The sequence below is a fragment of the Lacerta agilis genome, chromosome 2, assembly GCF_009819535.1.
Source record: "Lacerta agilis isolate rLacAgi1 chromosome 2, rLacAgi1.pri, whole genome shotgun sequence".
NCBI lineage: Eukaryota > Metazoa > Chordata > Lepidosauria > Squamata > Lacertidae > Lacerta > Lacerta agilis.
In genome coordinates this window covers 32,796,251-32,812,441 of record NC_046313.1, presented here as the reverse complement: position 1 = coordinate 32,812,441, position 16,191 = coordinate 32,796,251, and the positions used below count along the sequence as shown (strand labels likewise).

At 45.4% G+C, this 16,191-nt stretch overlaps 2 protein-coding genes across 4 annotated transcripts in view; one reads left to right on the top strand and one right to left on the bottom strand.

Annotated features, from left to right (window-relative positions):
• UBE2O (ubiquitin conjugating enzyme E2 O) overlaps window positions 1-7,229 on the top strand; it is a 57,911-nt gene extending 50,682 nt beyond the window's left edge. For 2 of the 3 annotated variants that reach the window (XM_033139406.1, XM_033139405.1), the window contains 3 exons: window positions 602-805; window positions 1,628-1,685; window positions 2,742-6,225. In XM_033139406.1, coding sequence (XP_032995297.1) covers window positions 602-805; window positions 1,628-1,685; window positions 2,742-3,499 — 1,020 coding nt within the window. In that variant the 3' untranslated portion in view covers window positions 3,500-6,225. Of the gene's footprint in view, window positions 1-601; window positions 806-1,627; window positions 1,686-2,741; window positions 6,226-7,176 lie in introns of those variants that run through there. The other variant, XM_033139407.1, reaches the window with a different exon arrangement.
• Window positions 7,230-9,839: 2,610 nt separating this feature from the next.
• The window catches only part of SPHK1 (sphingosine kinase 1), a 38,334-nt gene continuing 31,982 nt past the window's right edge, over window positions 9,840-16,191 (bottom strand). The window contains exons 4-5 of the mRNA XM_033139409.1: window positions 14,088-14,203; window positions 9,840-11,039 (exon numbers count right to left, since the gene is read on the bottom strand). Of these exons, the coding sequence (XP_032995300.1) occupies window positions 10,205-11,039; window positions 14,088-14,203 (951 nt within the window). The 3' untranslated portion in view covers window positions 9,840-10,204. The remainder of the gene's footprint in view (window positions 11,040-14,087; window positions 14,204-16,191) is intronic.

Sequence of the window (16,191 nt, the reverse complement as noted above, 5' to 3'; positions counted from 1 at the left end):
AGATAGAAAGGGATTTCATTTTCCTCCTGCAGCCCTCGGTCACTAGCATCTCTGCTTCTGACTTCCTCGGCTTATACAGCAGTTGTGAATAATCCCATTACCGTGTCCTGTGTGCTCATCTCACACTTTTGCATAGAGTACAGTATAGAAACTTTGCATTCATTCAAACATAACTGAATGCCATAAAAAAGAATAAAGAGCAGAAAAACGACAATATATTCCAGAAACCTTCCTTAAGGACCTGCAAAATTGATTGAAATAGCCCCCGTAAGTAATGAGATGGGTTATCTATCACAGCAAAAGAAATCTGACATTCTCTTTGGCCACGGCAATAGCAAATAAATGCTTTCAATGTTGCATTCTCTTACACCAGCAAGTAAAATAACTGTTAAGTACTTTTGCTCTGATATTTTCATAAATGGAACAAGTGAGGGAGCAGGGGGGGAAGTTCAATAGCTTTACCAACACAGTGCTGTTATCTGGCATGCAGCCCATGTAATGTAATGTAGCTATTTCCCTAGTTAAAACTGCAGAGGCTCCCCGGAAGTTGAAGTTGGTTTTTCTTCATGGAATTATGCTTTGGCTTGTGATCTCTTCACAGGATCTCTTTTCGGCACTCGTCAAAGGACCTACGCGCACACCATATGAGGATGGCCTCTTTTTATTTGACATCCAGCTTCCCAATATCTACCCGGCTGTCCCCCCTCTCTTCCGTTACCTCTCCCAGTGTAGTGGGAGACTGAACCCCAACTTGTATGACAATGGAAAAGTCTGCGTAAGCCTTTTGGGGACCTGGATAGGCAAGGTAATACAACTTCAAACTATTTCCGTATTGATGTTGGTCTGGCTCCTCCAAGTACCATTGTATAAATTGCCTCAGATTCCTCCTCCTCCTCCTCCTCCTCCTCCTCCTCCTCCTCTACATTTCCTTCATTTTTTCCTCTCAAAAGACAAGGTTAGGGTGCCGTGCTAGCAGTTTGAAGATACTACTCTAAACTACAGTTCGCTGCCCATGCACATATCTCAGAAGTATATATGTGCCCCTTATCTGTTGCTTGCGAGTGTTAAACCAATGGTTTAGCTATGGGCTCCATACCTTTCTGCTGGAAGGGCTTCCATAGTCACAGCCATGGCTCAAGAGAAGTGTTCCTAAGTTTATGAAGGAAGCGGAACAGCACGTAGCAAAATGACACAAGAAGCTTTCGTCAGAAAAGGCTTTCTTTCTTCACAACACACTTTGGAGCTCTTTCCCTGCTGACCTCACTACTGAAATCTGTTGTGGCTCAAAACACAATCACTCCACCAGATCTTATATACCTTGTCGCGACTGTGTCCAGTTCTGCAGCTGCATTGGCCTTCATTTGGCCTTCATTTGGACCCAGCAATGCTACAGGCAACCCTTACCACATAACTTAGAAGGCGACGCTCTGCCATGTGTGGCGTCACCACGGTGCTGAGCATCAGCGCAGGTCCTGGAAGCTGCCTCTAACATAATGCAGATGTTACACCCATAATTACATAGAATGCCCAGCCCATCCACATGATATTGAACTCATTGTTCTCACGTGAAGCTTTAAAATAAATAACACTAAATACATTGGCTTGTTTTTTTGTTTGTCTGTTCCAGGGCACAGAGAGGTGGACCAGTAAATCCAGCCTTCTCCAAGTACTCATCTCAATCCAAGGTAAATTCCAGTGTTGGAGCAGGGGAGAAAGGTGGGGCCCAAGAGTATCCTTCAGCAAGGGAATATGAGAAAATAGGTAGAATAACCTATTTCTTCCACAACTAGCTGACTTTGTAGGCTAATTTCATTACCCTATAATTGTGGGCGCTCGTACGCATTTACTTTCTATTTCATGTCCTGAAAGGAAAACCACAACCACCACCTAGACAGCTGCCAGCTCGCAGAAGGAGTTGCAAGTAACTCCTTGAGCTTGGCTGGTCGTTAAAAGCCCATGCAGTGTTTATTTTTGCATAGGTGGATTTTGCATCACGGTCGCTCTCTACTTGCTCCAAGGGAAGGGCCACAGTTGCATATGATTCAGCACCCAACCTGGCATGTCCAGGGGCAGGTTGGAGCAGCTACATGAGTATCTTTGTGTGTAGGATGTACTCTTCAGGGGACAATGGGCCTCAGGTAGAAGACATTAAGAAGTGCATTCTTCTCATGAGAAATTGTTGGGCTATCTGTCCCCTAATATAATTTAACATAATTGGTGTGCCTGGACTATAACCATTTTCTCCAGAAGCTAGGAAGACTTTCAGTTAGAATAGTAATTAAGGCAGCCAAACCCCATAGAGGTGTTTTTTTTCTTAAAAGAAAACTTTCCAAAAGTGCTGTCACCCTGTAGAATTGTGCTTTAATTTTTATCAAAACTTTGCATGATGGGGGTTTCAGCTTCATTACATAAGGAGCCTAGTAATTCTGGGTTACAATTCTGAAATGGGTGTTAAAACCACCTTAAATTTGGAGTAATTGTTGGGCTTCAAAGCCTGAATAAATAGGGTTTTAGTTTGGTTTTTTTTTCAAAACTGAGGTTACTTCCACCCCTCCCTTAAATTCTAAATAGTGCTTTCGTCTTCCTGGTACATTTAACTCCTTGCCTTTTTTTCCTTTTCCGGCCATGTCCCATAGTTTGCTCTAAGGCAGCCGTGTGCATTTCCCACATCATTGCAACCTTCTAAATTCTTTATTCTCCCTGCTCCCTCTTCTTCCTCCCCTTCCATTTTCTCACACCAGGGCTTATCCTAGTCAACGAGCCTTATTACAATGAGGCTGGCTTTGACAGTGACCGCGGTTTGCAAGAGGGCTACGAAAACAGCCGCTGCTACAACGAGATGGCTCTGATCCGGGTCGTTCAGTCGATGATGCAGCTGCTGCGCAAGCCGGTGGAAGTCTTTGAGCAGGAGATCTTTGAGCACTTCTGCTGCAACGGTTGGCGCCTGGTCCACCGCATCGAGTCCTGGGTGGAGACCAATGAGCTGGTGGAAAGGAGTCATGACCATGCCGGCCTGGGAGAGCCTTCCTTTGTGCATTCAGCCTGTGGTGTTTTGGCGGAGAGCCCTCTAGATGGCATGGGGCCTCTGGGAGAGCTAGAGTTAGGGGCTGCCGCTGCCACCACCGCAGTTAGCCAGTTGCCTGACGGCAAGGAGGAGCTGGAAGACTCTGGTTGTGCGATGTCGACGCTTGCTGCCAGCGACGCCCGTCAATATTCGGACTTGGAGAGCATGGGCCAGGCCAGGGAAACACACTTTGCCAGAGACCCAACAGAGGAGGGTAAAGCTGCCCAAGACTCTGCTGCTCAGCCTAGTGTGAAACCAAAGAAAAGGAGAAAGAGCTACAGGAGCTTTCTTCCGGAGAGGAGCGGCTACCCTGACATCGGCTTCCCCCTCTTCCCACTGTCCAAGGGGTTTATAAAGAGCATCCGCGGAGTCTTGCAGCAGTACCGGGCTGCCTTAGTAGAGGCCAACATCCCAGAGTGGACAGAAGACAAATGAAACATCAGGTTAGGGGCAGACAGACGCACAGAAAAGAAGGGGAAGCCAGGAGGAAGCAGCTAGCAACAGTTGTTAACAATAAATAGACTCTCAGTGCACCCATTCCTCCTCGGCTTGGTTTGTTATAGAGAAAGCAGAAGCTTCCATAACTCATTTTAGGCTCTCCCTCTCTCTTTCCCCCCTCCCACATTCCAGGTGCACAGGGTGGTTGAGCAACTCTGCACAGCGACACCCACATGCACACACCCACACCATGCTCCTGTTTCCAGGTTGATCCTGAGAGAATAAGGAGCTGTGACCTTTCCATGCCAGACCTTGTGCGAAGCTGGCGTTGGATCTTCTCAACTCCTATTGGTGCAAAGGCACTCCCTCTTCCCTGGGTGATCCTCTTGGGTGCTATGGGTGATCTTGATGGTCGAGAACGCTTTTGATTTAAGCCTGGGGAGAGCCTTGATTTTATATCTTGCGAGGAAGATGCAGTGCTGTGGTTTTATATCATGTGAGGAAGATGCAGTGCTCCTCTCTACCTTCAGACATAATGTCACTAAAGTCGGTCAGTTAGAAAGCCCTGAATAGCCCACATTTTCAGCTCTGTGCCAGTCCTGAGCGCTTTCTTGATTTGGTTTGCTGCTATGAGCTGAGGAGATAAATTCCCCGGAAATTGGTGTAGGCTTGGACTTTTGCTGCAACAGGGCCACAGTGGTGAATATAAGGTGTTTGGTTTTTTTTCCTGACTGTATGGGCCACTTTGAGACAGAAGCTAAGTGCTAGGTGAGCTGTGCTTGATGTGGTCCACACTCAGAACCTCCTCTCTGGCTTTCTGAGGATTACCTGCTGTCTTACTTAAAATGTACAGTTTCTTCTGAACAGCATATCTCTTTCCACTTTGCCTTGAGAGGGGAATAGTGCATATAGCATAGCCTGCTACTCTCCTGGATACATGAACACTCTGCTACCAACTCAACTCTGTACACCAAGGTACCTCAGGATGGCGCTGGAACAATTGCATGGTGCAGCCCACATTTTCCAGTTTCGCCTTTCACTTAGGTGTTTGCAAAGTGGCAGCTCTGCCCAACATTGTATCTCCATGGACTTATACCAACCTTATAGCAACAAGCCTCCACGCTAATATAGACAATGGGTGTCCCTAGTCCAGCATCCTTAAGTTACAATTGCAGCCTTTATTGTAAGTCACTGTTATTTCCTATCCCCTGATCCTAGGCTGTGTGCAACCACCACCACCACCTCCCTGCCGGCTGTGGCATGACCCGGTGGTCCTGTGACAGAACAGGAGTTGCAGCAGGCCCAACCCTGTATCTTTTATGGATCACGACTGGTGATACATTCATATTTTTGCATCCTAGATGAGGTTACATTCTGTTCCTTGTTCAGCGTACTCCCATCTTTGCAAGGCGTCACAGTCACCCTTCTGTTTCCTTTCCTCTGATCATGACATGGGTGCCCCTCTTTCACCCTCCCACTTGAATAATCTAGTTGAAGAGGCTGAACAGGGTGACACGAATTTTGTGTTTACTCGGATATTAGGTAGTTGTTCTAGTGTTGCAGATTAAGATTTGAGAGGTAGCGGTTCTCCAGTTGGGAGGCTGCAGTATGCGATTTTTGGTGGCCATGCTGGTAAAAGAGCAGCAGAAGAAATAAGTTGACATAGTACCCTTTGAGGACGGGGACAGGAAAGGATTTCTCCTTTTTTCTTTTTTGCTTGCATTGCCAGACACTCTGTTAATTGTGTGAAAGGGCAGACAGTGAGGGGGGTGGGATCTGTCTATGTTTCTATGTGTCATCACATTCCTCATGCAGATGTGGTCGCGGCCCCTCTTCTCCCCAAGAGAGAGAGGAATGAGCCACATATTTTATTATGATGACACACTAAAGAAAACAAGCAAGTTTTCCCAATCCACCAGTCACCTAGCTGCCCACCCTGTTTTGAGAAGTGGCTACTCTTCCATTTTGAGTAGGGGAGCAAGGTGGGAGGAGCCACAGAAGAGGAGGCAAATGGTGCTATGGACTGCAGAGAGCTGAGCTTCAAGGGGACTCCCTCTTTTTTCAAAGTGCAACTGAGAGCTTTGTGTGAAGCTGTATCATGGGAAGATCTTGCTTACTCTTTCCTCCTCGGGATCTGCTGCCATCTTTTGCATCCATCCAGCACTGAACCTTATCCTTGCTGTCGGGCCCCACCAGAGGCATGCACAGAAGTTTACACTTTCTTTTTCTATAAGCTTTTGAATAATGTGAAGCTCTAGGTTATGCAGCTGCTGGTGAGCACACACCGTGCAGCTATAACTTCTTTTTGGTGTATGTACGTAATAAAAGAGTGAAAAGAAATTTCCAAGAGGCAAATGCTTAAAACACCCCAAGAAGCCAAAGCATGAGGCACATTGTTAGTCTTGAGATGGGCTACATGATTGTGATGTATAAATTTAAAACCTTATCTGTTTAAGTGCTGGGGAGGGTGGGGAAAGAAATATTACAAAAAAAAGAATTTCTAGCCTTTCTGTACAGTATTTAAAACTGATGGAGCTGTCATATTGGGGCAATGCTTAGAGGTGTGTTACTTTTGCAGCTGTGAATGCTTGGTTGCTTACAATATATGTATAAAGTATTGTGTGATTAATCTTTTTTTACTTGCAAACTTTGTTTGGCTAACTAAGATGTAGTAATAAAAGAGAGAAAGTGGCTTGCCATTACGTTCTGACGCTGTGAATAGGTTCGGTTGTGCTTGCTGTGTCTCTGTCCATCTGGCGAGATTTGTATAAAACTAGAATTCTCATTTGCAACTAAGAGGGATGTAGGCTGGGAAAGGAGGAAGCTTCTTTGCCAGTCCATCTATTATATGTAGTCTAGGGAAGAGGGACCAGTCCTAAAGCTTGTGAGTCACTCTCTACCTGTGTCTCCCACTGGCAATATTTCCCTGGAATCCTTCCCTTTGAGACCTTTTAAGCATATCTGGTGTCTGATTCTTGCTTGTCCTATTAAGGTATGTGTTTCAGTGTTATGCTCCTTGATTATTTTTGAGGAAGCCCTCAAAATCATGTGTTGTGACTCAGGCAGCGACTGTATTCACTGCATTCTGTGGTTTCAGTGTTACTTTGCACACTAATGACACATCCACCTGTGCAGTCATGTAGCTGGAAGTGTGTTCTACCAGCAACCCTCAGCGGTGGGCCTTACCAAAGAAAACATGAAAATCGTTAGCAACATCTGTGTGTACGTACATTTAAGAATGGTGACAATGACTTAGTCTGAACTTCTCATAGGTCTCCTTTCTGAAAACCCAGGCACACACCTCAGCTCTTCAACCATAGAAACTGTAATCTTAAGTTGCCCAGTTGATGAGAGGAATGTCAGGACACAGCAAGTCCTGTACACATGTAAATCCTAATGTCCAACTCTCAGTATTCCATGTTGTGTCCTCGCTCAGCCTCCCTGGCCCACATTGGAGCAGAAAGTAAAATGTTATTTGGGAAGGTCATCAAATGTAAACAGCATTATTAAATATCAGTTGACTAAAAATCTGTGGTGGTACTCGCTGACCCTAGTAGGAGCGATTCATGACCATGTAAAACTAATATCTGGAAGGGTTTTCTTTCTTTCTTTCTTTCTTTCTTTCTTTCTTTCTTTACACATTTTATGATCATCTAGTTTCTGTTCTCTTCCAGGAATACGAGTCAGGAGGCAGATAGTGCAATCAAGGTAAAGAGGATCATTCAAACCACATGACTCCTGTGGTTATACAGGTCAGACACAAACATATGAAATTGTTATCTGGGGTGAAAGAACTAGGCGTTCCAGCAAAGAAAATAAGCCAGTTCCTTTGCTCCAGTAAACATGCCACTCAGCACTGTGCTATGTATGCATCATGTTTACTTTTGTCCATGTAAATTGAACTAGCTAGTCATCATTCATTGCTTTCAAGTAAGAACTGCTGCAGTCTTAACTGGGTTTTTTTTTAACAAAACAATGCCAGTTTGACTATGGTTTTTTAAGGGTTTTCATATAAGCGATACGGGTAAGAAAGAGTGTCTCTTCTTCCCCACCTTTCAATAAGTTTCATCACAATCTCCATCCTTCAGTCCACTGAAGATTCGTTCCGCTGTTGCCTGGTGTGGTAAGATTGCAAACCCCAACCCACCCACCCACCCATGTACGCTCTGCAATCTGATCACCCTTTTTTTCTTTGTAGAGGCAGAATGTATGAGTGGAGACTGCACATACTGCTGTACATCTGGCCTCTGCATAATCTTTTATGCTCCGTGTCCCCTGGGATTCTGTGCTATCATGTGCACCAGCCTGGCTTCAAGGCAATGTCTTATATCCAATATCTAATATATGTTGCAGAGGCTTCCAGACCCTGGGCCCCATCACCATAAGGGCAGAATCTCCAGCAGTTTTAATATAGGGCAGGGTGGGAGACCAGGCCATTGCCTTTGCAGAAAAATCCAGGCATTCAGACTGGTTTGTTAAAATGTTGAGGTCCATTTGTGGCTCTTGTCACAAGGACCATACACTGGCTTCAATTATAACAAACCTTTTAAAAGCTGTACAGCATACAGCTTTATGTATGAAACCTTGGCTTAATGTCTCTTTATTACAGTGGTACCTTGGTTTAAGAACAGCTTAGATTAAGAACACTGCAAAAGTAGGTGTTTTGGTTTGTGAACTTTGCCTTGGAAGCAGAACATGTTTCGCTTCCTGTTGAGTGTGTTCCATTTGTAAATTGAGACACCCGCTGCTATGGGAAAGCACACCTTGGTTTAAGAACGCTTTGGTTTAAGAATGGACTTCCAGAATGGATTAAGTTCATAAACCAAGGTACCACTGTACAATCAAAGCTAATAGTAGGATAAAAACAACAAATATGGTAATGTACTAATGTAAACACATTCTGTATAAACTCAAATGTGATTTCATAGCATCATAGAGCTCGAAGGGATCTCAAAGGCCGTGTGGGCCCACTTCCTGCTACTACAGCATCCCTGATAGGTGTCAGATAGCTTATAATCAGGTGGTTCTCTAATGTTTAGTCCAAAGCCGCTTTCTTGAAATTCAGGGCATGTGGTTTCAGTCCTACCTTCTGCAAGTACAGAAAACTTGCTCCATCATCTTATGTGCCAGCCCTGCAAATATTTTAAGATGGCTATTGTAGTCCTTTATTTTTCTCTTCTATAAACCTGTCCAATGCCATCAACCTTTTTTTGTATAAGGACTTGGTCTCCTGAGCTCTCAGTTGCCCCCTCCACTGGACATGTCCAGTTTGTTCAATTTCAGTCTTAAAACTGCTGTGCCCAGAAGTCGGTAGCAAAACATTGATAACTGTTTTTGTGTCAATTCCACCAATTTGATACTAAATATTTAAGGGATGGTTCTCACAGCTGCTCTGAGAGTTATTAAATCAGGTTCACTGCCCATCTGACTACTTCACCCAAGGTATGACTGCTGCATCATGAGATCTGTATTGCTGCTTGCTTTTTAGCAAACATAGTTAACCTGTGGCCCACCAGCTGATGTTGGACTCATAACTCCCACCTGCCCCAGCTAGCACTAGGACCACAAGTTGAAAGCTAACAATAAATCTTTCTGTCTCCTTTTTTGGGTAGGAGTGTGTGTGTGTGTGTGTGTGAGAGAGAGAGAGAGAGAGAGAGAACACACCAGCTTTGAAAGCAGTTGTACTATTAATCTTAACTTTCACCATTAAGTTGGTGTGCAAGTATAGTAATGTTGGTTCCACCTGCATGTGTGGGTACCTCTGACAAAAATCACCCTTTTCTGTTAGGACCCTTCATGGACCACTTTGATTTTGTCTGCATTTACCTAATGAATAACTATGAAAATATGGACAGGAATCATTTCAGCCATTTTTGACAATAAATTTCTTAAATTTTTACCATCCTAGCATGCGTCTGCAAGATGATATACTGGATACCTTGAGAATAGCAGAGGTGCCAGTTTAGTCCAAATTAAGGTGCTAGTTTGCCATAGTATGGTAGGAAAGTGGCAAGCATGTCAGTTTGTTGGTGTACCCACTATGGGAGAAAGGTAGCAGCTTTCTCATTAGTACAGTGTTACCTACCCACCCATCATTTGCAGGCAAGACTAAAGGATTTGTTAAGGTGTGCTTTCCTTTGCAAGAGAACAACCTAAAACTTAGCATCAAGATTACTGCTGGCATCATTTTAACCTTAATTTTTAAAGGATAGTGCTTTTCTTCTTTTGGAAAAAAAGATAAATCTTTATTCCATCTCTCCTTAAGAATATAATCTGCTGCTACTTACAATTTTGGGTGTGTGTGAAAGTGAGCTTATTAAAAAAAATTACAGGAGGATTAAAAGTGGCCCCCAAAGTGGCATTGGACTGAGGCATTTTTATTCATGTAGCCGCTGCATTGGGATGACGGCAGGTTCTCTGCTTCAGTCGCAGTTGGTGTGCATAGAAGGTTTGATATTGGATGGAGAGGCAAAACAGAGCTATGGTTTGGAGACCTGCTTCACCACCTCCTCTGGGCAGTGCAGAGCAGGAAGACATTGAAGCTGCAGGGAAGAGTGTCTTATGCCCACCAGAGGACAGGCTCCACCATTACTCGTGTTGTAGTTTCAAAAAAATGCTTTGCAAGCCAAGTTTCCCCTGAGAAATATCCCTGCCAGAGATAGTGTTGATGTGCAGCATTGGGGATCCTCCCACCCCGCCCCTTCAACTCCCTGTGCTGCTAATAACGCGGGCAAGCCGCCTGTGCATTTGACCTTGCACGGGTTCACAGGGCAGCACTTCCCCATCCACAGTCATGGAGCCCTTGCGTACCAGGGGCTCGAGCCGAAAAGCTTTGACAGGCACATAATGGAGATGGGGGTTGTTGAGAGCCAGGTGCGTCCCTTTATCCATGGCCATGAAAAACTTGACCATGGAAAGCCGGGAGACCCCTGCCGTGACGTAGAAGAGGTGGATGGCATCGTCGTACAGCTTGGCTTGGGGGGCCAACAGAAGGTCTGCTCCCAGGTGGGAGTGTTGGAGGCAAATGATGGAGACAAACTCCTCCTCTGGGGCTACAGTCCAGTGCTCAGGAATGGGCTCCTCAAAGGGTACCAGCAAGGAGTCCTCGAGGACACAGCTCCTGCTGCTGGTGCACGAAGAGACCGACGGGAAGAAGCTGTACAGGGACTTCTTGCTGCTGAAGGAGAACTGTTCGGAACGCAGCGCCGACGGGGAGCTGTGTCCCACCGCGGAGGGCGAAGAGCCAGGGCTGGAGCTCTGGTCATCACAGGGCAGGTAGGAGAGGCGGCCCTTGTAGACCTGTAGCGTCGTCAGGAGCTGGAACGTGCCCACGGTGAAGCGGGCGCCTCCCAGCTTGCGGTACCTCTCGCTGGCAATGTCCACGTCGGAGATGAAGCCCCAGCCAAAGCTCAGGAAGGAGAAGAGTCGCTTGCCTGAGGCCGTGTGGAGGGACATGAGGTCCATGGGGGCGTGCAGGCCTTTGCAGAGGAAGTAAGTGCAGTTCATGAGCAGCTCCTCCTTGTTGAAGTGGCCCTTGCTGCAGCAGGAGAAAGAAAGGGAGCGCATGAAAACAGTGGCACGGAAGGGGCCAGCCCAAGAGTAGTGCAGAAACTAGTTGGAACTGGAATATGGTCAAATAAATAAGTGGTTGCACAAAAGGTCTCCTCTCCTGAAAGTCAAAGGCCCAATTTACCCTCCTCTTCCACAGGGTGGGGGCTGGGACAAAACAGTTTTCGGACTCCTGCTTTGGTGTCCTTGTGTGTTGCCAGTACAATCATACAGGTAAGCCCAATGCCACCCCTGAGCCGCCGCCTCCCGTGCTGGAATGGCCAGAGGAGGTGACCTCTGGTGTGGGAGTCAACCATACAGTGGCAGTTTTGTTTCAGCTGCTAGGTCATCACACAGGAAGCACAGTATCAGGGTTCTGTTCTCTCAAGGTGTTCGTGATAAGCATTCTGTAGGCGGCCCCTTGTCCCACCCGCCCCTTGCAGCCGCGTAAAAAAGCAGATGGACAAGGGAGCAGCACCATATTGCAGCTGTCAGGTTTCATCAGCTGAGACTAGCCAGAGTGACCAGAGGGCACTAGACTCTCCCCACCAACATGAATCATCAAAAGTGCTCCCCACGCAAGTATGGATTTGTGGGTGTCCCATTATAGCTTCTCAGCTGATGCACTTTTGGGCAAAGACACCTAGAGGCAGCAGTGGGAGAGTTAGGAAGCAGGGCCAAGGGCATTGGCTCTGTGGAGAAACTAGCTCCCCTTGACCTGTTCTTGACCCTGAAGCATTTCCATTCAAGCCGTTCATTATATGGACTTCGTAACATTAAGTACTACTGCCTGGGTTTGCTGGTTTCCCCCTTAGCCCCTACCAGCAGGCTTGCAGTATAAAAGGACAATTTCATGAATGCGGCTCTGGGAACCACATTGGTGGAAGATCAGGGTAAAAAAAGAATGCCCCAAATAAGTTTCTACAGTGCTAGGTTTTATAACTGAACATTTATATCCATTATCAAGTGCTTAAACATCTTCCAGGCATCTGATTCAAGACATCTACTTAAAACCGATAGGGAGGGAGAGGTCAGTGTTGCCGTTTTGTGGCAGGAGAAAACTAGGTTTCCGTACAGAGGGTATCAGAGGTTTGGACTGTTTAGCTCAGTATTTTCTGCATTGACAATAGACAATAGACTGACTGCAAGGTTTCAAAGTAGGTGCCTTCCCCAGTTTTGCCTGGAGAGGTCAGGAATTTAACACAGGGCATTTTCTATGAGAATCGAGCTATACACCCTGTAATTCCCCCTGCTGCCATTTAATCCATCATCCCCAAAGGGGCTGTAGATGTCTCTGCAGTAAGATAAATAGTGTGGCTTTGCTCACCCTTCATAACTTTTAAGAAGAGCAAGCAAGATGGTGGACCTGAAGTGTTTCTTGCAAAATCTGGAAGGCACCAGCTTGGTTACCCCTGTGTCAGTGCCTGAGCAAAGTCTAAGCATGACTCGCTTTCCTCTCTTGGATTGGGCCCAGATATGATCTCAAAGCCCTATTTCTCTGAGAATTACACAGCAGCATTAGTTGGGGTGCAGGAGCCAGGTGGCTGAGCCAGCAGGACAGGGAGAGAAAAGTAGACCATTAGCGACACCCTTGACCCACCTCATTGCCCCTCCCCTCCCTCCTCAAGATGAAGCCCACTAAGAAATGAGGATTAGTCACAGAGCAGATGGGAAAGGTAGCCAGCTGTGGAAGGGGCAGAGGCCAGGGCTGGGGGATGCTGGTTGTGATTGCAGGGAGTGGATCGAAACCTGAGCTGAGGACTTGTAATTAAGCTTCTTTTGTGAGTTATGCACATCCCCCCCCCCCCTTGACAGCAGTGGTAGGAGATTACAAGACACCATTGGCTGTCAAGGGAAGTCTGTCAAGTGCAGCTGCCTTGCCAGCCCCACTAAGCAGAAAGATGTGCAATAAACAGGGCAGGTGCGGGTACCAATCTTGGTCCAGCTGCAAGGCCCAGTAGAATCTCAGAATTGGCAAAAGACTAGGCAGGGCGATGGTTCCCATAGAGTTTCATGAATGTCTCCCTGCCTTTCTCTCTGGCTTGCAGAATAGAAGCCTACAAAAGGACATCTGCAACTTTGCAGCTTACCGTTGCACCACACAACTTAGCCTTCATGCAGGATCTGTTTTTATTTAACCCCTCGGTGCTCACATACAGCCCTGAGCACTCAGTGGGGAATGTGGGCTGGCTTTTTGGATGAGACCGGGAGATGCCCTTTGCTCGCTCTCACCCTATGTAGCCTTTGAAATCATGTTGCCCCTATGACCCACCTTTCATGTTTCCTCCAATGTGGGAACTGAATTGGGGCTCCTGCGCCTTTTTAAACATCATAAATTTTAGATTGACAAAAGAAAGAGAATTCAGCATTAAGAGAGAAAGTGGCGGGGCTGTTCTGGAAACTCCCAACATTGCTTGGAACTCAACATAACTGTGGTAGCTGCTAGAAATCAGCCATGTGCTGGTGCCACTACACACACACACACGTACACACACAATTTCCTGCTTTTCGCCAACTAAAGCCAGGTGTGCGCGAATAGGATTCTGTTAGTAGTGGCACCTGCACACCACCAGTTCAGCATGTGCCATAAGCCAAATGGGTGTGAAGTAGTTTCACGCACCCTCACCCCAAGGCCTGAGGTTCCTAGGATGGAGCAGTCCCAGGACCCAAACTTCACACACGCAATTATGGGTACATGGCCAGCCCAATACGTTCTGCTGCGTGAAGCTGGATGGTGCACACACCCAAACTCCACAATTTGTTAGCGCCAAAGCCAGTGAAACTGGCGGCTGAATCTGCCCCCAGCATTGGAGAGGAAACAGAATCCTCCATTTCACCTGAGGACGTCGGGCTGGTTGAGCAGATGTAGGGCAAGCCATGTGGCACACTTGACCCTGTCCTCCTCCAGCACCTTGCCACTGCTTCTCCTTGACCCACAGCATTCACTTGAGACAACCACCTCCCCCTGTCTGATGGTAGGGCCGGCCTGGAAACACATGCAGAGCTGCCACAGGTCCAACCGCCAGTGATGCCTTACCTTGTGTAGTGATTGAGAGAAGCAGCCAGGGCATTGCCAGAACCCCCTGGGAGGATACAAAGAGGCTTCTGGATAGCAGATTCCCAGTCGGGGCGCTCCATCAGTCCATTTATCACCTACAGAAAGTACACATGGTAGAAAAAAGGCTTACTGGAAAGGAAAGAGACAAGGGGACAAGGTTGTTTTTTCCACCTCTGACTTGGCTTGGTCAGCACAGAAGTGGCCAGTCCGTTTAAAACTCCAGTCTTAGGGGTGGTGGGGTCAGGCCTTAGGTTATGTACACAGAGGTACTGCAATTCAAACTCTGAAAATCTGCACACAAAACCTGCTGGTTTATACACACCTTTCTAAGGGTACATCCCACTGAATTCAATGGGACTCGATTCTGCTTGGACATGCACAGGGTTGTGTTATTAGAGGTGTGTGCTCCAGGCAGTATTTGAAATGAGAGGATATTAATAAAGCATATGCTACAGGTGAGAGTTCTATCCCCAAACTTTTGTCAGGTATGACCAGCTTTCCAATGACAGAATGCTCTAACTTCTACCAGTTCAAATAGTCAAGCTTTCAATTCACTGTAGGGTCATTCCATATCAAGTGATCCAAATTTTTTACGTCATGTCATCCATTTATCTGAATGTTTTGTACTCTTGTTGAATGATCAAAACTAAATTTAAATCTAAAAATTTAGCTTTTTATCTCATCCCATTTTTGAGTTATGAGGGCCTGAAATTTAAAAAAAAATGACAATTTTGGCCAGACTACACAGAAATGTCAAAACCAAGAACACTAATCTCTTCAGAAGTTCATGGGCTTAAATATGATATTTCACAAGGTTACAAATTTTTAAAAAGTGATTAAAGAATAGGATTATGGATTTTTTTTAAAAAAATGCTTATTTCATATTTCTAAGATCTACCTGCAATATTTCATCATGGGATCACACTGGGGGAAAATATTTTGTACATACATGTCTGGCTTATTGGCTTCTATTTAGGATAAATGGGTCTTCTTGGAGTAAAATATAACAGAAGAAACAAGACTTCAAACTATAATATCAGTTACTTCAGGCATTTCTTTTAGAAAGTTATGTAATTAAAAGGTATCTGAAAAGCTTGCCAGGCTTTTCTTTTAAAAAAATGTGTTCTAAAACAGAGTGATAGCTTCTTGTTGCTTTATAGAACGCACATTTTGAAAGAATTATTGTTAGTACTTCATTTCATGAACATTGCAACAAAATACATATGTAACAAAATTTGACATATCTCAACTTAGTTTTGATCATTCAACAAGCTTGCATACAAAATATTAAGAAAATTGGATGTCATGAAGTAAAGAAGTTGGATCTCTTGATATGGAATGACCCTGTAGTCAAATGCTTGGATTGAACCCGCCATTGGAAACCATATACACTCCACATTCACAAAACAAGAACACAGGAGCATCTTAGAGTTCTGCATCAGAACCTGCATTTAAGCTGCACTTCTGTTGAACATTGCAACTTTTGGATCGCTTAGCCATTAGCAGGCTACTTATTGTTCTCAAATCTCTTTCCATAGTCATGAAGACTGGGAAGACCCTTTAAGAAAAATGGGGGGAGTGGGTATTTCTATCAGTTTCTGGAGCAGAAACTACTAGATTTTGCCTTGTGCAGCACAACCTGCAACCATACAGAAATTTTCCACAACTCTCTTTAAGGAAAGGGTTGAAAGTTTACTATGGTTTTATCATTTGATTGCTGCCATGCAACATGAATCCAAATCAAACTGGTCCAGTACCAAAGGTGCAAACCTTAGTGGGGGAGGGGAGACATGCAAATATTTAATGTGAATTGAAGTGAATGTTAGGCATTAGTTTCCACATTTTAAAAACTACCCATATGAAATTTGCAAACATAAATCAGAGGCCTTCCCTCATTTATCTTTACAACCTGCTTCCAGTTTAAATCCTTTCTGGCCAGTGCTGCCATACACTTACCAGAGTCAATATGGAATTGGGTTCCCATACCAGTTTCCCACTGTGCAGCAGGAGGAGGACATTTCAACAACTGCAAGACAGCGGGGTAACCGTGACCTGCAGACTTCCACTGTCCAAGACTGGATTT